The 25,472-nt window shown below is 44.9% G+C and overlaps 2 protein-coding genes across 2 annotated transcripts in view; one reads left to right on the plus strand and one right to left on the minus strand.

The window, feature by feature from the left end:
* Nucleotides 1–14,924, plus strand: part of ZCCHC14 (zinc finger CCHC-type containing 14) — a 54,706-nt gene extending 39,782 nt beyond the window's left edge. The window contains exons 4-13 of the mRNA XM_026857026.1: nucleotides 918–989; nucleotides 1,200–1,309; nucleotides 3,231–3,325; nucleotides 3,418–3,472; nucleotides 4,943–5,216; nucleotides 6,558–6,649; nucleotides 8,024–8,151; nucleotides 8,883–9,023; nucleotides 9,108–10,583; nucleotides 11,885–14,924. Coding sequence (XP_026712827.1) covers nucleotides 918–989; nucleotides 1,200–1,309; nucleotides 3,231–3,325; nucleotides 3,418–3,472; nucleotides 4,943–5,216; nucleotides 6,558–6,649; nucleotides 8,024–8,151; nucleotides 8,883–9,023; nucleotides 9,108–10,583; nucleotides 11,885–11,940 — 2,499 coding nt within the window. The 3' untranslated portion in view covers nucleotides 11,941–14,924. The remainder of the gene's footprint in view (nucleotides 1–917; nucleotides 990–1,199; nucleotides 1,310–3,230; nucleotides 3,326–3,417; nucleotides 3,473–4,942; nucleotides 5,217–6,557; nucleotides 6,650–8,023; nucleotides 8,152–8,882; nucleotides 9,024–9,107; nucleotides 10,584–11,884) is intronic.
* Nucleotides 14,925–17,917: 2,993 nt separating this feature from the next.
* MAP1LC3B (microtubule associated protein 1 light chain 3 beta) lies at nucleotides 17,918–23,252 on the minus strand. Its single transcript, XM_026857027.1, has 3 exons — nucleotides 23,148–23,252; nucleotides 20,555–20,661; nucleotides 17,918–18,526 (listed from the first exon to the last, which is right to left on the minus strand). Exons 1-3 carry the CDS (start codon nucleotides 23,235–23,237, stop codon nucleotides 18,352–18,354), a joined length of 372 nt encoding a protein of 123 aa, XP_026712828.1. The 5' UTR covers nucleotides 23,238–23,252; the 3' UTR covers nucleotides 17,918–18,351.
* Between the last annotated feature and the right edge of the window lie 2,220 nt (nucleotides 23,253–25,472).

Raw genomic sequence — 25,472 nt, forward strand, 5'->3', positions numbered from 1 at the left:
TTTTTTTTTTTTTTTTTTTTTAAGAGAAACAGATCCTTTGTGCATTTATAGCACAAAGTTCTGTTTTAATATGTACACAAATTACTTCATCTTCATTATGAATAGTTACTATAAGCACACACCTAATTAAATTTAATTTATTCCTTCATGCCAGCCCTCCCGCTCTTATTCTACACCAATTCTGTAATTTAAAACTGGAGTAGAGAGTTTCTCTGAATTAACATATGTTTAAAAAAATGGCTTTACAATTGTTTTTCAGAACTGATCTTTATTGAAAATGTAAATAAGACTATTTCAGGCTATAAAACTAAGCATGCTTTTTTTTTTTTCTTTACAAGTTTCTGAGTCTTACTGAGGAAGATCTGAATAAGTTTGAATCTCTCACCATGGGAGCAAAGAAGAAGCTCAAGACCCAGCTGGAGTTGGAGAAGTAAGTGTGTGTGTGGGGGGGTGTTTCCTGCCATCTTCGACTTTGTATGGCATATGGAGTTGATTAATTATAAATAGGCACCGTTGTGCTGCGGTGAGGTGTTCGGATTGCACATCAGCTTCTACAAACCAGCTGTTTTCTTTAACAATAATAATAATAATAATAATAAAAATTTCCATTACTTAGTAGTCTGTTCCTTAATACTGGATGTCTGCAGAGTGCGATGGCTGTGTAAACTCTGAAGTGCTTTTTTTAAGCAGAATAGTTTATTCGGAATAGTTGTTAAGTATAATAACAGCAAGAATCGGGCAGCAAGGGAGGACCGAGCAATAGTTGTGCACAGAAAAGTTTTTCCTCGTTGCTATCACACATGACAAACCTTCGTGCCGTCTGCAGGGGGACATTTGATACCTGTTATTGATGTTTCGGAGCCCAACTTAAACCCCTGACTATTAGTTGCTAAACTGATTACTTTTTCCTTCCTAAGGTCCTGTGGTCTGATTCTTCAGTGACGTTGGTAACCAAATCTTCCACTGAAGTGACTGAATTCATTTCAAAGGTAAAGGCTATATGAAAAATACTTTGCAAACCGAGAGATGTTTTGTGCCCGTATGTAGTTTTGTTCAATGACATTTTTCAAAATGTACTGAGGTAATACAGATAGACTGAATTTCATAAAATGTTTGACCTATAAATTGCTGCGCCTTGCATCTCATTTGAGTAACAAGTCTTCTTTTCACTTATTATTTGGAATATCCTCCACCTTTAGCTATCTCAGCTGTATCCAGAAGAAAACTTGGAGAAGTTCATTCCTTGCCTAGCTGGTCCAGATTCATTTTACCTGGAACGGAACCACATGGACCTGGAATCGGACCTTAGGTATGCTGGGGGTTTTGTTATTGTGGGTTTTTTTTTATTTGACACATGGCTTTTATCACCAACTGGAAGGAAAAAAACAGGAAATAGAAATATTATGTTCATATTCTAAATTACTTTCAAGAAATTAGAGCCTGATCCTGAGCGTTATTTCTTGGTGTTCTACTAATTCCAGTGCATAAGAATATTTCAGGAATTCTTTCTTCAGAAATACAGATGGTAATAATCTTCTGTATTAAGCTTCCTGGAGAACTGACATTTCCTCATTCCTTGTTAAAAACAAATAGAGGATCATTGGCTTTGCAGAAGCTTGGTTTGAGCTCAAAGAACAGCCAAAACTGCTTTTAATAAAACCCTCAAAACTCAGGAAAACGTAGTGGCCTGAACAGTCATCAGTCTGTATTGAGGGATGAGTTGTGGGTTGGTTTTGTTTTTTCCCCCCCTACCCTTTCACAGAGTTTTTTATTGTTGCAGTTGTTTTAGGTTGTCGTGGTATTTTATTTTAATTTTTAAAAAGATAGGGATTTATGTGTATATTATGGCCCTTAAATTTTTGGAAACTATTACAGCTAAGAAATTTTTGAAGCCTTAGGAAGTACCTCCTCACATTATCAGCAATCACCTGCCCATTATCTAATCTAAAACAGCCTTTTAAAAATCATCATCCGTGGCAGGTCACAGCAGTTCTCTCTTTCTAAATACTGAAATAGCTTTGCTAGGAAAATTTGAGGGACTTAAATTATTTTTTGGCTACTACTGTCTGTACCTATGCAAATTATTAAATGACATTTTAAAAGACTAATTAACTTTTGTTAGAGCTTCAGCATCTTTCCCCTAAATCGAGACAAGACTTTTGTCCACCATTGGCAGAGCCGCAGTGGATATTGTTTTTCCATAGTCAGAGCTAGCAGGTGCATGCCTAGATTATTTTTTCATTGCAGACAGCATTAACATTTCAAACAGTCCCTTCTGTGCTTTGAGGATCACAGCCTATTGATGAGAATTAGGGAGGGTAAGAGATAATGCGTGCTGCTGCTGTTTAGCTAGCAACAGTCTACAAATCTAGGTTAATAGAGCAGCAATCTGCATTTACACAGCAACAGTTGTGCCTTTGGAGCACGGGAAGAAGCTGTTAAGTGCTACGTATTTGAAAAATTCAAAAATGAACTGTGATTTTTTAATTTTTTTTTTCCAAGATGGAAAGCATGTTTATATGTGTGCGTATAGCTGAATTATTTTCTTACTCAGAGGCTTTAAAAATGACAAAGAGATGGTCAAAACGCTCCCTTTTTTTTTTTTTTTAAACAGGTTTCTGTATGCTTTTAAATCTAGAGAAGGTTTGGCAAAAGGCAGTCCAGTTTGCATGACAATAAGTTTAGTCATGTTGATAGAACACACTTTATACAGAGTTTTAGGAGATTGCCCTTTTTTTTTTCCCCAAAAAGAAGGCACAGCCATCCTAGGGAAGATGTGACATAAGTTTTACAGCCTTTTTCCCCTACGCTGCCAGATTCTGCATCTGCTGTTTATCTCCAAGAGGAGAAAATTAAATAACAGATACATCTATATTTTATGGTCTTCAGGTTTGTGAATTTGAAATGAAATTTTCAAGTTGGTATTTTAACGTTTTCTGCCTTACACGCGTTCAGCGTTCCTCAATTAAGTATCTTTACTGAAATGCTAAACAGAACGAAAGCAACACAACAGTAACGTGTTTAAGAAGCGTTGAAGATAACGTCCATGCATTTCAAGTCTGCATTGATTCAGCGTTGAATGGTGTTACGTCTTTTATGGTTTAGTTTCAAAATCTTAACTTCAGTTTCAAAATTTCATGTGCCATCTACAATGATGATTGCATAGGCAGCTGCCAATCAAATCTAACAGAAGGGGGGGGGGGGTTTGTTTGCTTTTGATGAACGCGCAGGTATTTGGCACCATTACCTTCCCATGTGGTGAAAAATGACCACGTTAGAAAGTTCTTCAGCACTTCATCTCCTTCGCAGCAGCTTCAGAGTTCAAGTAAGTTTAAATCGAGTTTAAAGATTACTGTTTTGTACCGATGTACCTGTCATAAACCGATGCCATTTGTAACTTCTGTTCCCTGTTTTTAGATCCTGGCAACCCCTCCCTTTATAAAGTAGGAACTACGCTGGGAACATCTGGAAGGTGAATTATTTATTTGGTTTACATTGGTTCTGATTATTTGTAAAACTCCATTACATAGGTAATTATCTGTCTCCCCATTCGTGTCTACACTTCCATATTCATCTGTGGTCTGCCCAAACCAGAGAAATGGTGAGAATATCGGTATAAAGTCCTACTGGCATTTCCTAGTGTTGGCATCTGTTCATTCCTCACATGCCTTAAGAAAACATGTATTAGAATAATAACCACAAGAGCTCAGAATAGGCAATTGTTTGAAGAAAAGTTTTGCAGTGAGCTGATCACAAAGACAACAAAACTGAGGTAACGCTTTGCAAGTCAAATACAACATGATGTGATTGCTCTAAATGGAAGAGAGAATCCAACTTCAGCTTCAAAAATAAAGGATATAAAATGTAATTGCCATTGGACCAAACTCTCCAGCATTGTGACAGAATTTCTTGTCGCTGACGGTTATGAAATCAGCAGTGGCTCTCCTCTCCTAAGAGCTGTGCATGTTCAGGGAAGAATTTAAGAGAAACCTTTTGGTTGGCGTTACGTGGGAGATGAGATCAGACAATTGCAGCGTTCTGCTGGCAGTAAAACCCATGAACACCCCTTCTAAACAGCGTTTCTCAAAATATTTAAAGCTTTAACTATTAATTGGCATCGACACTTAAACACTGAGCTGCGGTGATGGAAGATTTCTTTGCGATCCACTCCTTACTGTCTTAGTCGTAACGGTCTCAGTCGCATAGAAGGAATAATATGTCACGGTCACAATTACATATTTAAAAGGAATAATGGTCGTCCAAATTGTAGGCACAGATCTGCTCGTAGCGAGTGTAAAAGTCTTCATGGGCAAAGGGAAACTAGAGCATCTCTGAAAGGGTTTTTTCCTCTCCACAGCATATTTGAATGTTTCCTGGTACAGCAGGAGTTCTCCTTTCAGAGGGAGGAAGGAAACTTCTTCTGAGGGAAGCAGAACTCAGCTTTGGGAGACAAAGGAAAGAAATTCTCTTGCTTTCTGTTAGGATTTAACAAACTCAGAACTCACCCTCTTAAGAATCAATTTTCATTTTCTCCAGCGAAAACCAGAACCCTCCAAGGAGCCAGTAGTGTGGGTTATTTTGCCACTTCCACATATAAAAAAAATTTCCACGGAGTTACATTTGGGCTGCTTCTTTTTAACCAAAAGCCACAGCCATTCTCTCTAAATCTTTTTTTTAAATCACAGAGAGGTAGTAGAACATGTATTATCTGTGATCATAAAAGGAAACCTCTCGATTCAGCTGAAGGCTTACTATTTCCCCTAAACTGTGCTGGTTTTATTGTGCTATCGAACAGCATAGGTACAAATCTGTGACTTGGATCAAACAATGCGGGTTTTACCAGAGATCCTGGAAGTGGTGGTAGATTTGTACGGCCGTAGTAGCTGACCTCCGGGTGACACCGATTCAACGCACCAAATCGAATTACGTTCCTATTTTGCAGACCTATCTGTGGAGTGGCTGGCATTCAGTCTTCTCAGAATCACGTTCAGCACTCGGCTGCTGCGCCCGTTGCACTACCCCACTGTTCCCACGCGGGAGGGACTGCCTCGTCGCTGGCCTATCGCACCCAGATGGACACCTCTTCTGCACCCATGTTAATGTCTTCCAGTCCACAGACCCCTCAGACACAGGAGCAAAACGGGATCTTAGACTGGCTCAGGAAGCTGCGGTTGCACAAATACTACCCTGTCTTCAAACAGCTCACGATGGAGAAGGTAGGGCGGTGGATGGAGGCAAGGGAGCCAAGCTTTTAAATTATCCTTAGGTGCTCTGGTGCAGAGAGGGAGGCTGCAGACAGCTGCCTTGAGAATTGCAGAAGCTGTTGGCAGACGCTGGGGAGGTTTGCACTCTCCTGAAGCAATAATATTTTGATAAAAAACTTTTTTTTCTATTTTTAATCTGTGTTGTGTCCAGGGCTTGGGCTGTTCAACAGCTGCCTCCTGTTTCAGAATTCTTCACTGAATGCTTGAAGATCCTGCGTGCTGGCTTAGGAGCTCTGCTTTGGCTCCCTGCTCATCCCTTTGATGGGTAGTAGATAATTAAGATTTGTGGATTTTTTTTTTTAAATTTCTGCTTCTTGATGTTTTTTTTTTCCCCAAAATATTTGAATCTATTTTTTAAAATAAGGACAACCACAGAGACTTCTGACATGAACATCAGCACGTGCAGGTACCTGCAAGTGAATGTGAGGCTTTTGTTTTCTGCAGAAGAATAATCACATATTTGCATAACAAGAGTCACAAATTACACCTATCTGTGCTGGATTTTATCTAAACAGAATACTTTTACCCAGCATTTACCCAGCTCCATCTGTAAAATTCATATCCTCTTACTGTCTTTTAGCCTTGAACGCCCTCCAGTGGACTAAGTGCTTAGGTTGAGCCAGGTCTAAACTGGGATGGCTTTGTGCTAGTTATAGCGTGTTGTATGTATTTCCTTATAATCTGTTACCAGAGTCTTCTGATTTGGTTTTCTTCATTATGTGAGAGAAGCTATATCGTGGTCTTTTTCTTTAATAAAGAACCAAAACGTTGCTTATTCTGGTGTGTTTTAACATGTATTATTATGCATACTTTGCTGGCTTTCATTTTCATCATATTATAAATGTATATAGTTCATATTCTTTGTCTATATTTTATTATAAAATTTAATTTTGGAGTATGTTTTCCAATTAAACTGATGAGATGACTGCACATGGATTTCTGTTAAATGACACATTTTTTTTTTTTTTTTTTTTTTAAGAGAAACAGATCCTTTGTGCATTTATAGCACAAAGTTCTGTTTTAATATGTACACAAATTACTTCATCTTCATTATGAATAGTTACTATAAGCACACACCTAATTAAATTTAATTTATTCCTTCATGCCAGCCCTCCCGCTCTTATTCTACACCAATTCTGTAATTTAAAACTGGAGTAGAGAGTTTCTCTGAATTAACATATGTTTAAAAAAATGGCTTTACAATTGTTTTTCAGAACTGATCTTTATTGAAAATGTAAATAAGACTATTTCAGGCTATAAAACTAAGCATGCTTTTTTTTTTTTCTTTACAAGTTTCTGAGTCTTACTGAGGAAGATCTGAATAAGTTTGAATCTCTCACCATGGGAGCAAAGAAGAAGCTCAAGACCCAGCTGGAGTTGGAGAAGTAAGTGTGTGTGTGGGGGGGTGAACTGTCTTTTTAAGGTCGTAAGAGATTTAATGCAAGTTTTACAATGGTCTTTGCTTTCCAGACCATAAACCTACCAGGCTTCCCACCTGTAAACACAGGTAGTGCTTATCTCCCTTCTCTCCAGTTGTGTCGGTTACTTTGAAAAGCTCCTGAAACGGAGGCTTTCTAGATAATATTTAGTACTTGCTGGTTTACTGTTGCCTGTTCAGGGTAGTGGTCAGGATAACCAAAGGTAAAGAATTTGTGTTTTAAATGGATATGGTAACCCGGTCTGTCTTCACCTGTCACATTGGCAGCTCTTCTAAGGAGGGGAACACCTTTAAATAGTTTACAAAAGACACATACTGTTGCTTAGGGGTTTTTTAAACTTGTGTAGTAGTTGTTGTCCCATTTTGGGCTTAACCACCTACCTGAGATTCATGAGGCAGGGGGAAATGAAGCAAGCAAGTCGCTGAGCTGGAGGATTTTTGAGCTCAGGTGATGCACACAGGAGGTCAGGATGCCCAGCAGGACTTTTTCTTCATAAGACCTGACAATTTTTTGCCTTCCTGTCAGAGTGAACGAAGCACAGCTACTTTGAGAGCCTCTGTGGTGACTCGTGGCAGCTGCAGCCACTCAGGCCTCTCTGCTGGCTACCAGAGCTGGGGTGTGGGTTGCCAGAGGCAACAGGATCTGGACTTGTACCTTTTTTGGGGGGGACAAACCACTGACAGTCGTGTTTACCAGTTGTGGGTAACCCTGGTCTCGGGAAGATCCCAGCTTTATGTGGTGAAGGTGACAGAAAGAAGGCCAGTGCTCTGTGCAATATTAACAACAGCCCTTTGGGGAAACTGTTGCAACAGATTGTCCTAATTTTTGTGTCTCTGCTTAGAGAGAAATGTTTATTCTGACGCTACTGCAGTTACTTAAAAAGCAATTAAAAAATCCAAGTCCATGCCCATTTATCAAAGCTGCTTGACAGCATTTTTCGTCGCTCTTAGTTTTTTTCCGGAGTGTGTTTGCAAAAGGACTGCATTTGGCTTCTCTTTTGTTTTGGTGGGCATGGCTAGGTTTGGGACACGCTTACGTAATGTGCGATAGAATTTAGTCACCATTTGGTGATGTTTTACCTTGTACAAATAAGAGCATTAACATTGTAATCAGATGGCGCATAGTCCGAATGTAACTGCTGGCAAGAAGCTACAGTCAAGATTGATGTGATTTCCAAAAGCTGCCATTTGAAAGCAGCATCGCTTTTAGTGGATTGTTCAGTGGGCTTTGGCTGCTTCAGTTTCATTCAGAAGTGGATTTATCTGTTGTTGTGCTTTAGCCAGTTTCTGTTTCTTCACACTCTTCTCCATCGCCCTATAGAGAAAAATCAGAGAAACGGTGCCTAAACCCCACAACACCTTCTTCAGTTACCAGCAGTGGTGTGGCAAGGGTTCCCCCTACTACGCATGTAGGGCCTATCCAGAGTATTCGTGGCAACCATGCTGCAGGTAAGAAAGAGGAGCAGAGGACACTGCTGCGCTCTCGGGGCTGCGTATGACCTCGCACAAGAACAAACTCATACTGCTTTTTCACCAGCCTGTTGTAAGCTTTATCTTCTGCAGTGTAGGTGGCTTAATAAAATCACAGAATCCCAGAATCATCTGGGTTGGAAAAGCCCCTGCAGCTCCTCCAGCCCAGCCATGACCCTCCCCCTGACCGTTCCCAACCCCACCAGATCCCTCAGTGCTGGCTCAGCCCGACTCTTCAACCCCTCCAGGGATCTCGGGGACTCCCCCCTGCCCTGGGCAGCCCATTCCAACGCCCAACAGCCCCTTCTGCACAGAAATCCTTCCTCAGAGCCAGCCTGACCCTGCCCTGGGCAGCTTGAGGCCATTCCCTCGGGGCCTGGCGCTGGGGCCTTGGCTCCAGAGACTCATCCCCCCTCTCTGCCCCCTCCTGGCAGGGAGTTGCCGAGGGCCAGGAGGTCTCCCCTCAGTAAACAACAGGGAGCAATCGGAAAGTCTGATTCCTGTCTAGATGGAGTGCAAGTAGTTTCCTCTTCATGGCTTCTGTGTGAATAGCACTAGTCAGCGAGTGTTACACCTCCTGTATCTCTCTAAATCTTGGGCATCGATGCATGTTAGATGGTGTCGTGAAAGAGTTGTAATTAGGTCCTGTCAGGGAGGTGTTACTGCTCCTGTTTGCATTCCCTGATCGCTCGCACACCCTTTATCCGCAGAGCTGCGAGTGGATGTGGATCAGCCAGCCCACCCGCTGCCCCGGGAGGGCAGCTCTTCCGAGTACTCCAGCTCTTCTTCCAGCCCCATGGGGATCCAGACACGGGAAGAGAGCTCGGACAGCGCCGAGGAGAACGAGAGACGTAAGAGAAACAGCTGGGGAGGGGCTGGCGTCAGCTGGCTTTGTCTCGTGAAGCCGTTGTATTTATAGATGTTTCTGTCCCTAGGTTTGGAGATTCACTTGGACGGTTCCGAAAAGGAGAAGCCAGTGATGTTACTGAATCATTTCACTTCGAGCTCTGCCAGACCCACGGCTCAGGTCTTACCAGTGCAGAACGATGCAGGCTCCAACCCGTCCGGCCACCACGCTCTGCCCATGCAGATGATGTCAGCGGGCTCTACTCACATCACCCCCATCCGGATGCTAAATTCAGTGCATAAATCAGACCGTGGCAATGCAGACATGAAGCTGCTTTCCTCGTCTATGCATTCTCTTTTATCTTTAGAAGAAAGGAATAAAGTTTCGCCTGGACCTAGGGGCAGCATCAAAATGGAGAAGAGCTTTGGAAATACAGTGGTGGATGTCATGTCTGCATCTGCTCCCCACCAGCCCTTGCAGGTGCTGTCAGGGGCTGCTGAGAACAGCTCACCCACGTCTACTATTAACTTTGGGCCTCGAACCAAAGTTGTGCACGCTTCGACTCTGGACAGAGTGATAAAAACAGGTCAGCAGCCGGGATTAATAGTAGAAACGAGCACTGCTGCCACCGTAACATCCAGCACAGTCTTCCACGTGGCTCGTCCACCCATCAAACTCCTGGTGTCTTCATCTCTTCCTACTGATTCCGCCATTGCCGGACAGACTTCCTGCTCCAGTAATATGCAAATAACGGTGTCCCCTGCAATAATAAATCCCCGGACTGCTCTGTACACAGCCAACACCAAAGTTGCCTTTTCTGCAATGAGCAGCGTGCCAGTGGCGCCGATGCAAGGCAGCTTCTGCGCCAACAGTAACGCGGCCTCCTCCAGCAGCCACCCCTCCACGTCGTTTGCCACCATGGCCAATCTGCCCAGCTGCCCCGCGCCCAGCTCCAGCCCCACGCTCTCCTCCGTGGCCGAGAACAACTTCTACAGCAGCAGCAGCAGCAGCAGTAGCAGCAGCAGCAGCAGCAGCAGCAGTGGATCTGCGGGGAGCATCCCGGTCCCAAACCAGACCCACCACCACCATCACCACCAGCAGCAGCAGCCGCAGCCGCCCGGGTGCATGGTGTGCAGCTCCTGCGGGTGCAGCGGGAACTGCGGCTCCAGCGGTATGACCGTCAGCTACACTAATTATTTTCAGCACCCGTTTTCAGGACCTTCAATGTTTACTTTTCCGTTTCTACCCTTCAACCCTTTGTGTAGTAACGGCTACATCAACACGCAGCAGTACAACAGCAGCACGACCTTCCCCGTGGTCCACACCGCTTACAACAGCGGCCTGGCGCCGGACTCCGTCATGGCCGGGCAGTCGACGTTCGCGGTGCCGCCAATGCAGAACTTTATGGCAGGGACAGCGGGGGTGTATCAGGCACAGGGAATGATGGGAAACAGCAATGGCTCAAGTCACAAAAAAAATGGGAATCTCTCCTGTTACAACTGTGGGGCCAGTGGTCACAGAGCTCAGGACTGCAAACAGCCTCCGATGGATTTCAATCGACAAGGTAAAAGCAGCACGGGGGGGGCGGTGTGGCGGGGGCTGGCCTGCAGAGCGTGGCCTTTACGGCAGGGGGGGGAACGGCTGCCTGGTGGCAGTGCTGTGGCTTTTCGTTTCAGACTTGCATAAAAAACAAAAAATATCTCGTTCTGGACAGCTGGTGGGTTTGAGTTATAATTGGCAAAAGTTGGAACTTAGTTTTGTGCAGAAGCGATGTGAGGACAAGAGCCCGAGGAAGGACTTGGGTCAGAGTTGGGTGCTCTGTGGGGCTTGGGAGGGTTTCTGGGCAGGGGAGAAGCAGGGAGGGAGGGAGCTTCTCCAGACATATTGCAGTGCAATAATTGTTGCTGCTTCTGCCTTCTCATCTAGGTCATCTTTGATGATAATTGCAAGTTCCCCTGGAAGTTTACAAACTCGAACATCTCAGTTCCCCCTTTCCCTTCCTGCCCAAAATAGTAACCCAAATGGAGAATTGCTGCTCAAATGCTCTTGAAGGTCCCGTGTTTGCTGCTATAATTATTTTGTAGGGCGTGTTGCTTACAGGGTTACAGCACAGGCTTCTCCAGGAGAGAGCTGAAATCCTTAATTCCGGGCAGGAAACAACTAAGAGAGAAACATTATTTTACCAAGAGCACTTTCTAGTCCCATTTTTCCTTTTTATTTCGATTGACATATTGTGTTGAGATAATTTGCGTGTGGTGTGGGCTTAAAAAATGAAATGCCAACTTCTGACTGGAGCAAACAGCACTGAGGTCTTGTATTTTGTGTTGCGTCTTGTCTACAGTTGTGTCTGTGTTTGCTTTTACACGGTACAGACAAGGTCTGAAGTGTTTGGCTACTATAAAATAACAAGTGACTGGTTTTGAGGCAGCAATTCGCAGCAGTGCTAAAATGTACCTAATTAGTGGAGTTTCTGTGGCTATTATTTCGATAGTGGGCAGTGGGGAAGCAGCAACACTGCCTCATCAGTCCTAATTCGGAGAACTTCACAAACGTAATCTGCTGTCTTCGTTTCGGAAGCCGAATTCCGTTTCGTTTAACTAAATTTCCATTTAAACTATCCCAAACAGATTTTTGCCAGCCCTGAAACTACATCCAAGCCGGTGACTTTTCCTGTGTAAAAGTGTGCCTTGATTTTTCAGTTCAAACAGCCGTCCCCTGGCCGCTAATACTGCCTTACGCACCTCGTGAGCAGTAGTTCGGTTTAGAAAGTTCTGAGACATAAAGGCAGCGAAAAGGTTGGCGTTTAATTCTTCCGTTTCCTCTCCGCCAGGTTGATGTTTAATTCTTCTCTTTCCTCTCCCACAGGTACATTCAGGCTGAAATACGCTCCTCCCTCTGAAAGTCTTGACTCCACAGACTGATATTTTCTCTGGCAAGAAAATACTGTAAGCCATGGAGACAGAAGGAGATCGAAATACAAAACTGAGACGTCCAGTTGCTGTTAAGCTTAATGTATTTTTTAATCCAAAGGTGCTTTACTTTATTAGACTAGGTAGAAAATCTAGCTTAGGGGTGCATCAAACCCATTTTTGATTGCCAAATTCAAACTTGGATCTTGTTGTTGGAACTTCTGACCACGTGTCACAGGACCGATGCGTACTGGACGGATGGTGGGGCTGGCCAGCTGCGTTTTCTGTTGCAAGTACAACATCCGATGTACTTTTTTTTTTGCTGGAGAATGTTGCCATATGTGGACTTTCTAAGGTGAAACGTCTAACTCCAGGGCAGCTACATTCTGAAGTGGAAGCTGGAGGCTGAAGGTAGGAGCGGCCGTTCGCCAGAAGGACTTTGGCACCCCTGGGCTAGGTAAAATGTCTACTTTTTTTCAAAAGTGATCAGGCACTAATCTCTGGGATTTTTAAGGATTGCACTACAGAAGAATGTAAAACTCTTCAAGCTTTCTGCACTTTTAGCAGACAGTGTCACTCTGAGACCAGTGCAAGAGGCAAAGAAGTTCCAACTTTTAAAAATTGGCACCAGCAGGCTATGTGACTTTAACTACACAATAAAAATCTTAAGTAAGTCTCTCCTTTCCCTTCCAAAAGAACACACACGGCAGTTTCGGTTCCTTCTGGAAACAAACTTGTGCTTCATTGTCTCAGTTATTACTAGATAGTGCTGGGTTCCCAGCAGTGGAATAAACTTAAGTTTCCAAGGGTCCAAGTCCCAGAGACTCCAGAGTCATAAAGGCTTCAAGGATATTTTCCTGTAATACACAAACCAACCTTTACGTCCTGTTACTGTATATAGGTCTCTTTCACAGAAACCTTATTATTCTGCTTTTGTAAATGAATTTTAAACCATCCAAAAAAAAAAAAAAAAAAAAAAAAAAAAAGAACTCTGGCAGCAGAGTTTGTAAGCTTTTGCTTTACTTTATATAAAAAAAACCAACCCTTTGACTCCTACCCCAAGGCTTTTGCTACAGGATTCAGAAGTGGTAGAAGTCAAAACATGTAAAAGGTAGTAAACTTCATTATTATCAAGACTTTGAAGGATTTATTGTTGGCCTCCTTCGTTGCAATAGATTGTAGATGACTAGCTTTGGTGTTAACTACTTAGCGTACATAATTTGTGGGTGACAAATCTAAATTAGGACTTGAGAGGAAGCCAAACAAATCTTGAACTGCTAATTTGAAACAGTTTGGTCCTGTCTGGTTGAAAGAAGATACTAATCCTCATGGCTCACCCGAGGAATTTGACGGCATTAAATGGGTGAGGCCTTCTCTTTAAAATGTCTGACATAGAGATATTTGCATACTGTAATTTGGAAGACACCTTTAAAGTCTGAAGCCTTGTTTACACTTGGAGGGTATTTCTTACACCAGTTCAAACCACACCAGGATGAACAGTATTTGTAGTGGCGCAGCTGACGCGCGCTCGGAACTGAGGGAAGTCAGAGCCGAGGAGGAGGTTTTGAAGTGGTGCGGAGCTGCCCCGAGGAGTGAATCGGCACTGGGAGGGGGTAACGCGTGGCCTGGCAGGCGAGGCCTTCCTGGACTGTGTTTGTAGGGGGAAAAAAACAAACAAAACAAAACAAAACAAAGTTCTGGGCCGTCTGCAGCGCCGCGGCCGTCGGAGAGGCACGGCGGTGTGAGATGGCCAGAAACCAAACCCCAGGTCCAGGTGTTGGTGATCTGCAGCTCCTAGCGGATTTGGCTTTGTGGAAACCCAGATCTAAATTTGCGTAACGTTTGGGCTTTTTTTTAAAAAAAAAAAACAATTTTTTTCTTTTTATTCCTATGCAACGAAAAATAAAAACCGAGCTTTGTGTATTCTCGGCCCAGCTCCCGCTCCCCGCAGCGTTGTGCACCCCCGAAACGCTCCTGCTCGCTCTGCCCTGCGGTTGAGGTTACCTGTATTCTAACGAACAACCTTCAGACCTGCAACACTAACGTGATGAAACCTGACAATGCAATTTACTTTGCCTTAATGAGCTTGAGACAATGGTAGGAACAATCTGTCATACTGTATTACGCTGAAGGAAACACGCAGATTTCAGTGACGATGTTTACTCTTTACAGCTTTGAGGGTCTCTCCAGTGGCCTGGAACATGTGCTGAAAGCCAAACCTTAACGTTATTATTATTTTTTTTTTTTCCACTTTTTTTAAACAGTATTTTAAAACTGAATTGTATTTAAATAAACTGTATTTCAACACTCACGCAGGTGTTAAAAACCCTCTCGAAATAGCAAAAATCAAGAGGAAAAAAAAAAAAAAAGGTAATTTCTGTGCATTTTGTTTTAATGCCCAAGGCTGGGCACACAGTCTCGTCTAATATTCATCGCAGAGTTGAAACCATAACAAAAGGACTGTAAAACTGAACTTCTGTCCAGCAAACCGTTTCATTCCTTTCTTCCGAGCTTTCTTTGGGATCGTTTCCTTTGTGTAAAGTTTAAGGCTGATGTTTCTTACGAGTGGCTTACGTGTACTTTTAGGTAACGTTTTTAAATGGTGAAGTCTGGTTTTCGAGTAAGTTCAGATTCAGAAGTCTTGAGTACCTTAGAGCAGCACGAGTGTAACACAGAAATGTTTGCTGAGAGCCTTCCCTCGGTCGAAGCAAGCTGCGGCGTCAGACCTGCCCGTGAGCGCTGTCCACCTTGTACCGAGACCAACCAAAGCTGGGAAGTCCGAACAGAGCACTTTAGTTCCATAAAATAATCCTTCATCTGTTTTTAAAAGGCACAAATCCCATCTTTTTACCCCGGAAAAGTAAGGCAGCTTGTTTTAGAATAGTAGTTCCAGCTTCACTGGCTGAAAGAACCAGTTCTTAAAACCTTTATTTTTATACACTGAAAGATGGAGATTTCAAAGAATGCTATTTATTCCTATCTTTGTCCTAAAAGTAGAAAAAGAATTAGTTCTCAAAATGGATTTCACTGTGGGGAAGAAAAAAAAAAAAAAAAAAGATTTTTAAACATAAAAGGGAAGGGAATCCCAAGTCACCTCCCTGCAGGGGCAGGGAGAAGTTCAGGCCGAGCCTTCCCTCGGGGGAGTGAGCCCCGTGCTCGGTTTCTGTTGCGATTCAGCTGGAGAAGTGTTTTCCGTTTGGGAGCGTTGGTGATGGAAATACCCGAAATAGGGTGGAATTTCCAGCAAACTCCTCCTCGCGCTGGCAGTCTGCACGTTAAGCATTAATAAATATGCCAGGCTCGACGCTAAGCAGCAGGAGAGGGAAGAGGGAAGCCTCATGTTAGTAAGCGAGGTATCGATTGGAATTCCACGGTGTTTTTCCCTAAAACATGTCACGCTTCACTTTTTGTACAATTTTTTTTTTTTTTTTCATACCACGGTCACTAAATCTTGACAAATTAAGCACCAGACTTCCGAATTGAATGGTCTAACACTAGCCCTTTACCGTTAACCCCAAATTGTGTTTCATGTTCTTTCTCGCTGGCAAGCTTCGGGGTGAAGGTACTCAAAAATTCAAGGTAGTCTGTGGGATTTGGCAGAGCAAAACTCCCCCAAAATAAAACTGACCGCGTTCGGGGTGGTCGAGAACACCCGTTAAAACCAGGGGGGTGTGGGCAAATCCGGGCAAAAACCCCCCAACGGACGGGAGCGCCCCCACCCGCCGCCACCTCTGGGCATCAACCCTTGGAACTACCCGTTTGCTCTCTTAAAATTTCCTTCCGTAAGCAAGAAGCGTGTCGGCACCGAAGCAGAAAGCAAATCCTGTGTGTTTTCAAGTGCAGATTAACAGCTTCTCTTGGACATAACTTTCCACTAGGAATGAAGGAAACTCCTGCTCCCATTTGAGCCATTTCTTTTACTTCGGTCAATTCTAGTATTACAAATTGTGCATGTAACTTTATAAATATTTTAAATAGTTTTGTAAATATTTAATATTCAGCTAATTTGATTTTGAATTGTAAATGTCAAGTATTCTGGTATTGGGATTTTTATGTTTTATTATACTTTGTTAAAAGTAAAATTGTACATTTTTAGAATGTTTTTATCTGAGTAAATTTAATGTATGGAAAATAAAGAGTTAAAGAGAATCCCTTTGTATTTTTTATTTTATTTTTTTAATTTGTATTTATTTTATTTGTATTTTTAAAAATTTTTGGTGTGTATTTATTTTATATTTATATTTAATATGTATATTTTACTTTTATCTGTGTGGAGCAGTTACCAAGGGCATTTTTAAATTTACTTTTTTTAAATTAATGTCCTTTATTTTGCTGCCTCTCCACCCCAGACCCCTGCTCGTGAATCCCAGCTCTATTACAGTGCCTGCGACTCCTCTCCTGGACTCAACTCCAAAACCCAAAGGGTTTGTGCTCGTGGTTTGTCACCGAGAGTGGCCGCGACCTCGCTCCTACCCCCCCACCTCCTTCCCGGTTTCCCTGGGGGAGGATGAGGAGGAAACTGGGGAGACAGAAACACATCTGGGTGCCCTGGTCCCTGCCCAGCTGCGGAGCTGAACTGTTTTACCAGGCAAATACACACGGAATTCCATTACACCCGGAATACAGGGGAAATACAGCCAGAATTCCTCCCCCTGGGGGGCAGCAGCTCCTCCCAAGGCAGGTGGACGTGGCTCTGTGCCACGTACCTGTGAGAAAATCCCGTCTAGAAATAACCACCCGAGCCATCATGAAGTTGGGATGTAACCCATCCATCTCAGCACTGTATTAATTTTAAAAAAAGCAACATTTGTACAGGAATATCAGTCAATCACGGCGTAATTACAAGTATGGTTGTCAGTTATGAGTTAAACAATTCCTTACACAAAACTAAACATAGAACAAGCCGCATTTAAAAGTTTACGTCGGGAGTAAAAACACAAAGAACAATAAAAAAAAAATCCGAAGCGTTGTGAATGAGATGCATGCAAAGAGGCGTAGGTAGGTACAAATTGGACACCTTGCTGAGCTAGAGTGCCGAGACGCAGTAGTATTGCTTCTTTCTCCCCCATGATAGTAAGTTAGCTTCCAGTAACAGCTGTAGTTAGTTCACAGACACATCATACACACGAGTAATCTCATCCTGCTACACTTCACGTGACAACAACTCTAGAGGAAAACCAGAGGTCCTACGAGACAGACAACCCCCTGCGCAGGGTCCTCCCCGCTCCGGGCAGCAGGAACACCGAGCGCTTCCCAACCCCAGGCGAGCGGTGGGAGACGTCGGTGACGGAAAAAAATATAAAATAATCATTTGTTCGTCAACTTGACAGCAGCCCCCGGACGCGAGCTGCTTCTAAAATTCTCCTCGATCCCCCCCTCCCTGTGCAAAGCGGGTTCAGCACAGGCGGGTCGGTGGGTCTGGTGGTCGGGATGGAGGAGCCATGGCAGGAGCCGTGGGGCCGCTGGCGACGGGGCTCTCCGAGGGCGAGCGGGTTGGGGCGCTGCTCCTGTCCCCGCTGCTCCGGCGCTGGGGAGGGTCCCGCCACTCCCTTCAAACCACTAGGAACATCAAACCACTGGGCCGGGGAGGGGCTGGAGGGGAGGCTGATCGTTTGGAAGCGAACTCGTACGAACAACAGTGTTGCACTGAACACACAGGGATTGGAACTTCATAACAGACTGGAGTTTATTGAATGTTACCTGTCCAGGTGTGTATTTTACAGTTAAACGCTTCCTAGAACTACAGTAAAGCTGTGGTGTTTGGTATGAGTATTTCAGAAACTGGCACCGTTTCTAAGTTTGCGGTGCCACAAAAAACGGAGACCAAAAAAAAATCAAAAAAAAAAAAAAAAAAAAAAAAAAAAAAAAAAAAGAGTTGTACTCCCCCAGCTCACCCCAAGCACTTGCCTTAACTCCCTGCAGCCCTGACATGAGTCTGAACGAGCTGCAGAAGACAAAGCTCTGCTTTGGAACGTTAAAACGCATTTGCTCTCACGAGAAGCCTTCTTGTTTTATTAAAGAAAACCCCAAAACTTTTAAGGAATCATAGGAAGATTTTCCAGAAAACTCACAGGAAACACTTTAGCTCCTCCCTGGTGCCTGTTTGCTTTTTCAAGTCAATCGAGTGTCCCTTTATTTGCAATCGTCACATGCACAATTGGGTTCCATTCACAAAAGTCCAGAAATGTAAATGTGCCTGTGTGGAATATTACAGCAGGTTTCAAAGCCGGAGGTGCTCGTCTGTACTGTTTAATAGTCACAAACAAGGCAAGGTAAGATGAGACACCTGCTAAAGCAAGACTATGCTACGGGCCTGAGAGCGTAGGTGACATCCGCTTCTTTCCCTGGGGTGTGTGTGGGGAAGAGTGGGGGGTGATGGCCAAGGGTAAACCGAAATCCTAGGCTAGAAGCCGCTGGCGTGTCCTAGACAGAAGATTGCACTCCGAAAGTCTCCTGAGAGGCGTACACCATGTAGAGGAAGCCATCCTCGTCCTTCTCGCTCTCGTACACCTCGGAGATGGGCGTGGAAACGCTCACCATGCTGTGTCCGTTGACCAGGAGGAAGAAGGCCTGGTTGGAGTTCAGCTGCAGGCGTCGCCTGTTGGGGGGGGTGAAGGGGAGCAGGGGGTGGGAACAGCTGTGACTGCGTGGTTCCACTCGCATCCACACAGGCAAAAAGAATCCTTGGGAGGGTGGCCCCATCTGAGGCAGCCCTGCCCCTGAGAAAGGCGTCCCCTCCCCACCTCAAAGGGGTAAAAAATTCACCCCCCAGCAGGGCTGCCGGCCTGGGGAGGGGCGGCTGGAGAGCTGCTGGTCAGAGAGGGACTGGGGGGGTTAACTGATTGATAAGGAGCCAGCAGTGTGCCCAGGGGGGCAAAAGGCCAACGGCATCCTGGCTGGTGTCAGCACTGGCGTGGCCAGCAGGGACAGGGAAGGGATCTGAGCCCTGGGCTCGGCACTGGGGAGGCCGCCCCTCGATGGGGGGGCTCAGTTCTGCGCCCCTCACCCCAAAAAGGCCATTGAATGACTCGAGCGTGGCCAGAGAAGGGCAACGGAGCTGGGGCAGGGTCTGGAGCACAGGTCTGCTGGGGAGCGGCTGGGGGAACTGGGGGGGTTCAGTCTGGAGAAGAGGAGGCTGAGGGGAGACCTCCTGGCCCTCGGCAACTCCCTGCCAGGAGGGGGCAGAGAGGGGGGATGAGTCTCTGGAGCCAAGGCCCCAGCGCCAGGCCCCGAGGGAATGGAAATAGGTATTTCTGCTAAGCTGCCTGCTGGAAAGCAGGTTTGCCCAGAGGAGCTCTCTTACTACTTCATAAACCGAGGGAGAAAGAGGAACTCGGATACATGGAGGGGAACCAAAGAAAGAAGGAAAGAACAACAGATCAGACGAGCTTCCCGCAGCTTCCACTCGCTGCTGGAAACAAGGATTTACTGAGCCTCCCAGGCATAGCCTAGGGAAGGGACCCTTCCAAAGCCAAGCTCTAAGTGCTCCCAAGAGAGGCTGAGGGAAGGCGACAGCTATCTGAGGGTGGGGAAGGCCAGGCTTTGCGCTGGCTCAGGACCAAGTCCAGCTGGGACCAAGTTACCTCTTAACAATGAAGCCAAATAAAAAAAAAAGGTGGGAAAAATCCTTCAGCTTGCTGTTAACCTTTCTGCCCAGGGCCTTTTAATGTTCATGAGACATTCTGGAAGACTTTATCAATCTGGTTCCTGGTTCCAAAACCCTACCTCACTTTCTTACTCACGTAAGAGCTGGGATTTGCTTGTGCCAGACAGTTTTTGTACAAGCCCCGGAGGCAGGAATTGTTTGGACACACAGGACAAGTCTCAGTTTTTACAGCTTGTGGCCTCCACAAACCAGCTCCCAGCTACCCCGTGACCAGCAAAAAGCAAACTCTGGTTTGCTGCTAACTTCCAAGTTTACCTCTTGAGAACTCTTACTAATCAGATACTCCTTCTAAGCCAGGAGAAATGCACTTCTAGCAGAATTTCTGACCACAATTTTAGACCACAGGACTTCCACTCCTTGGCTATTTCCCCTTTCACTCTTTCTTGTCAACAAAGCTGAAGCACTAGAGCGGAGCAGTGCTCAAGCCACAGTCTGCACAAACAGCGGGGACAAAAAGCCACTGGTCTGGGTGTGGGTTTTTTAGGCCTCAACACTGTCATTGAGAGAAACCTCATTTCACGATCAAAGGATGCCAAGATCAACCCTAAGCAGCAGCTCAGAGCTCCCCTGCCGGTGGGTGGGAAGAGGCAGGAGCTCCGGAGAGGGACTCTGGGGCAGAGCTGGGAGGAGACACCCCAAAACAACTGAGCAGCAAGCACTGGAGCCCCGGGCCAGCAGCACCCATGTTAGACACGGATTTGCAGCTCCAGGCTCCCTCCTACATCTCTGGGAACCAGGGATTTCTCTTAACAGCTCAGGTCTTTTCAGAGGGTTTTTTTTTTTTTCCCAGCAAAGCCGAAGGAAAAACACCTCACAAATTTGTCCTAGTGAGGATACCAAGGGCTCGTTAGATGAATTTTCCATTTAGAGTCCCCAGATGCATACACCAGGTGGAGAACTAACAAAGAGTCATAGCCTTAGGTGGATGAAGCAGCTTACACTGAAATCACAGCATACTACCTGATAATTTTGATTAGCTCGCTCATGTTGACGTGATCTGGCACCAGGAACTTGGTCTTATCCAAAACTGGAAGCTGCTTCTCTCCCTTGTACCTTTCAATGATCACCTAAGAAACAAAAAGAAAGGAGCAGAAGATGTGAAAGGCAGAAAGTGTCTGTGCCCTCATCTCCCCCCTCCCTTTCGAACACCACAAAATACAAGCGTTTATGCCAAACTCCATTCCCCTTCATTTGAGGACGCAGCATCTCGAATCTGAAAAGGAACAATTATATTATAATTATCCTCACGTGTTCCTCTTGTTTTATTTGCAACAGTCACTGCACGCAGAGGTAGCAAACAGGGATTTAACAGCACCACGTCCACAGCGTCAGTGTAGTTTTAGAACGGTTCATTTGCTGGAATCATTCAATCTAGCACTGAATTACCCAGCAACAAGGAAACCCAAGAAAAGCTAACACACGCTTCCCTCAAACACATTACAGCGGCTGACTAGGGGCCTGGGCTGCTACAGCACTCTGCACAGTCAAGCAGTTTTCACTAAGAATTTCTCCAGTTTCAGGCCATCTCTTTCAAAGAACTACACCTCCACATCAGTATGCTATTCCATTCACCTTCCACGGTGACTCTACGGCACGAGAGAAAGCTACTTTTGAGGGGTGTAAAGCCTCAAAGGAGAGAATTTCCTCCTCCTTAATCTCCAAACAGCATGCTTAGGAACCAGTATTTCTGTCAAGGTTGTTATGTAGTAACTACTCAATTCACAAGGAAATTGCAGATTTGCCAATTTAAGTAGCACCCTGCCCAGCAACTGTATATAGTTCCTGCTTTTAAGCAATGATCTCAGAATTCGTGCGCTCCCGCTTTCACAGCCATGTGGGGTTTGTTGTTTTTAAATCAACGGTAGCTACGTGACACCATTCACTTGGATCATTTCCACGCTCACGGGGTCTGGCTGTGTTGATATTCAAAAGTTGCACAGGTGAAGAGATATTGAGCCAATTTAATTAAATTGCAGAAAGACTTCCTTGCACCAGTTTACATAAATGCCAGCTCATTCCGGAAAAAAAACCAAAAACAAAAACAAAAATCCCACACTATTTTTAAAAAGGTCGAGCACAAACAAGAGATAGTATTTCCAACAGCAAAATGAAGGATGTTGATGGCACTGGAGGGATTTACCATCTAACATGATGTTGCCATCTTATCTCATCCAGAAATGCTAATGATAATAAACGAGGCCGTGACTCAAGTGAGGACACGGAGAGGCCACCACAGCGAGCCCCCAGGCACCCCAGCAGGCCTCTGCCATAGCTGCAAGTTTGCACCACTGCCTCTTCAGCAAGTTGCTTAGGTACCTCTGAATTTTTGCTGGTAATATGTCCATGGGTGACTTGAAATGAGAGCTTTGCTATAAATCAACGGCTTTCAATCTGTGGTCACAGAGCTTGGGGACTACAGCTCAGTGATCTGTGAAAGGTGGGTGAAAAAGCAATCTTCTGTCAGGAAACGGATTTGTTAGGAAAGGGCCCTTTGGGAAAACTGCACAGTCCAGACAAGTCAGAAAATTTCTGCTATAAAATATTACTTGTTCCCGTGCCCAGCAGTGTAGTAAAGCAGCAGCAGCAGTTTCGAGATGAAGCAGTTTAAAGCTAAAGGTGATAAGCTTTTAGTTTCATTTTGACCTAAAGGCAACAACGGCTTCTGTTAATGGAAGCGCAGACAGTTTGCAAGCAGTCTGGTCACAGAATTGTCACTCCCAGGGACCACCAGTTCTCATCACTGAGAACCAGAGGTTGAGGCATCCGATTCGGTTCTCTCTTCTGCCCTCCAAGATCTCCTGAGACCTTCCTCGTTCCACCAAACAGCCATAAGGATGGTGGCATTTATTTATTGCTTAGCGTGGTGACAGCCGTCCCACAAAGCCCACCAGTTGTGAAGAACTCATCAGCAACAGAACATGATCTCTGACTTTTGCTTCCTAGGATGCTTTGCTTTGCATCTGTAACCTTGAGGATGCCATAAATACAAGAAAATAAAAATTCAGGCAGCATTTGGAGCCGAGCAGCTAAAGAGTGACAAGCTGAGGGCAGATCTCCTCTCGGAGGTGAAATGGAGGGGTTTGACAGCTCAGCAGCATTTCTGGAGACCTCAAGCCCGGGCCCATTTCCTGGAAGGCAAATGTTTCTGTCCTTCCCAAGCACAGACTGGAGATGGAAGTCATATCTGTCTCTACATTACTCTTCTTGGTTAGCCTCTGCAGACTCTTCTTTTGGAGAAGATAAACACCGAGAAGAGCTGAACACTCAGGAGAATCTCAGAGCTCAGCCGGGGTGTGGTTTTCTTTGAAGCTACAATATGCAACTTCAGTACACAGGAAACCCCATTTCCTCCAGTCCCCAGCTAGCACCTGGCTCTACCACACTCACTGCAGGTTACTAGGTTGACAATGTTTCTGAAATTCAGGCTTAACAACCCCAAATGGCCAAATATTAATTTGGTCTCATCAGGACAGCTCTTTTACAGGTTTCTAACTACTGAAAAAAACCCATAAGACTAGAAATTGAAGTGAAAAATGAAAAGAACCAGACTTACTGGTATTTTAGTTGGATGCTGATCTCGGATCAGTCGTACATCTTCCACTCTTTGCTCTGCAAGAGATGAAAAAAGAGTCTGTTCAAACATCCACACTTAATGCTGTTATTACCTTTATTTCTCTACCACTGAAGAGGGGGACCACATGTTAGTAAAAGCCACAAAGGCAAATTCAGGCAAATGAGTTTTCAAATGGGACAGCAATGTCACCAGTAAAACCTCTCCTTTGACAGACAATACTTTGCTCTTTAACCCAAGGTGACAAGTACTGCACACACACTCTGCCTGGGACTCCTAGAAAGTGTTAAAGGAGGTAGCAACACCCCCCCCCCTCATTTTCTGCCCCCTAAAGCAGACATTTAATCTCATAAATTGACAGCATCAAATTACACCGCACAAGTCAATGACTGAATATCCTGTACTATTTCTGCGAGATCCCAGAAGAGGAAGTTGTCAACAATTACTTGAGACCTGAGGCTGGCCCAAGCCTGGCAGCATCAGCTTACACCGTGTGTTCTAGTATTACTGAATTACAGTTTTCTATTTTGATTATGCCGCACCCATTGTTGCAGAAGCTTGTTGGTAGGTTCTTGTGTACCTAGACATTTCACTGCTCTCTGTGCCAGTTTGCAGGATAAAGTTCACCTCTCCTCAGACATAAATATTAATAGCACAGATATTAAAAACCAGGCTAAAGTACACGTCGGAGCCAAAGTAAACAGGCGCAGTTGCTTTCAGAGGCAGTTGCATCTGTTTATACCCTGCCTACTTTCAGATTCAGTGAACTCAATTTTAACCTCTCCAGTTCTCTTCAGCGGGCCGGGGCTTTCCAGGCCATCTCCATCTTATAAACACCTCTCAGAGAGAAGATTTAAGTGTTGCATCATGGCTTTAATAGACACCTGCCCAGGGAGAGGTGCTGCACACGGGAGAGGAAGAGCTTAGATCAGCACCCGCCAGCCCAGCTCACTGTTGGTATGCTAATGCACAGGACACACTACCTGTCCCGCCACTCAGGAATAACATCACTCAGCTCTCCATTAGTCCTTATTAAATTTGTGTGCACAAAATACATCCCTGTGCCTTTTTATGAGCCCAGTAAGGAAACGCAGCTCCTGTGAATCACGTTTTTAAGCTGGAGGTGAATCAAGCAGAACTAAGGCAAGGAGTATGCAAAGCCTTCACCTGACTGCAAGACCAGGAACCTGAAAGCCATCCTGCTGCACGTCCCACAGCCCAAGTCACACTCTTACAGACCAGCATTAACACTTCAAGGGCAGAGATACTAGCTAATTAAAATACTTTTTAAGATTAACCAGAATCACAAGAGATACGGGGAGTGAATGAGACCAACCGCCAACCCCGCAAGCACAGAGGGGTTTGACTTAACTTTTCAACTGAAACAGGTTTGTTTACGGCAACGTCATTCAGCAAAACTCCCAGAAGTAGAAGGAACATAAAGTGGACAAATCATTGAGATTATTGTATATGGCGTGTTCAAAATCAGACTTCAGTCAGCCACAGATAAACACTGCTCTCTGACGACATTAGTTGCAGTGGCAACTGCTTGGCTGCCATCCTAGCTGAACTTAATACCTGCAACAGAGGCTGCTGACAGGCGATGGGGTCAACAACAGTTTTGGAAGACTCCAAGAAAAGGGGCAGCTTAAACGTAGACTCTGTTAGATCAAAATTCTCTCTGCTTCGGTGCGGAGAACAGCTTACGTTTAACAGAAGAGCAAAGACAAGGGTGGGCACCCCAGGCAGCTCTCTTAAGCAGCTTGACTTTAACCCAAAGGCAGAAGGAAAAGAAAATCTGGATCAATTACTTCCACCAATTCCACTTTACGTACGGGATTTCATAGTTCACACAGAAATAGGTTACGCTGCCAGTTCTTGTTACCCTCAAGCATTTCAGCCTACCTCACCGACACACATGAACAGATACTGAGCTCTTTTGATCGCTCTGGTCCCATCCGAAGCACAGAAAGAAGTGCTGGCACCGCTCTATCAAGGCTGTTCCTTCTAGAAAAAGACTAATCTCATTTCCCCAGCCATCATTACACAGCTCTTCTCGATGACTTGCTAGTTTTCAATAACTAAAGGCAGACAGGAGGCACGCGTCCCGCTCTGCTCGCAGCAACCCAGGTAGAGAATTCCTCACACCGAGCCAAGTACCAAACGGCAAGCGGAGCTCAATTCTGCTGTCAATAGCGCAGACGACGCCGGACACTGAGCAGGCACGTCGGGAGGGAAGGGCAGGCCCGGCTCTTGGCACACAACGCGAAGTGATGTTTCCGGGCTCCTGCGAATTCTGCAGTCGAT

Source organism: Athene cunicularia (genome assembly GCF_003259725.1).
Source record: "Athene cunicularia isolate RWA chromosome 11 unlocalized genomic scaffold, athCun1 chr11_part2, whole genome shotgun sequence".
Taxonomy (NCBI): domain Eukaryota; kingdom Metazoa; phylum Chordata; class Aves; order Strigiformes; family Strigidae; genus Athene; species Athene cunicularia.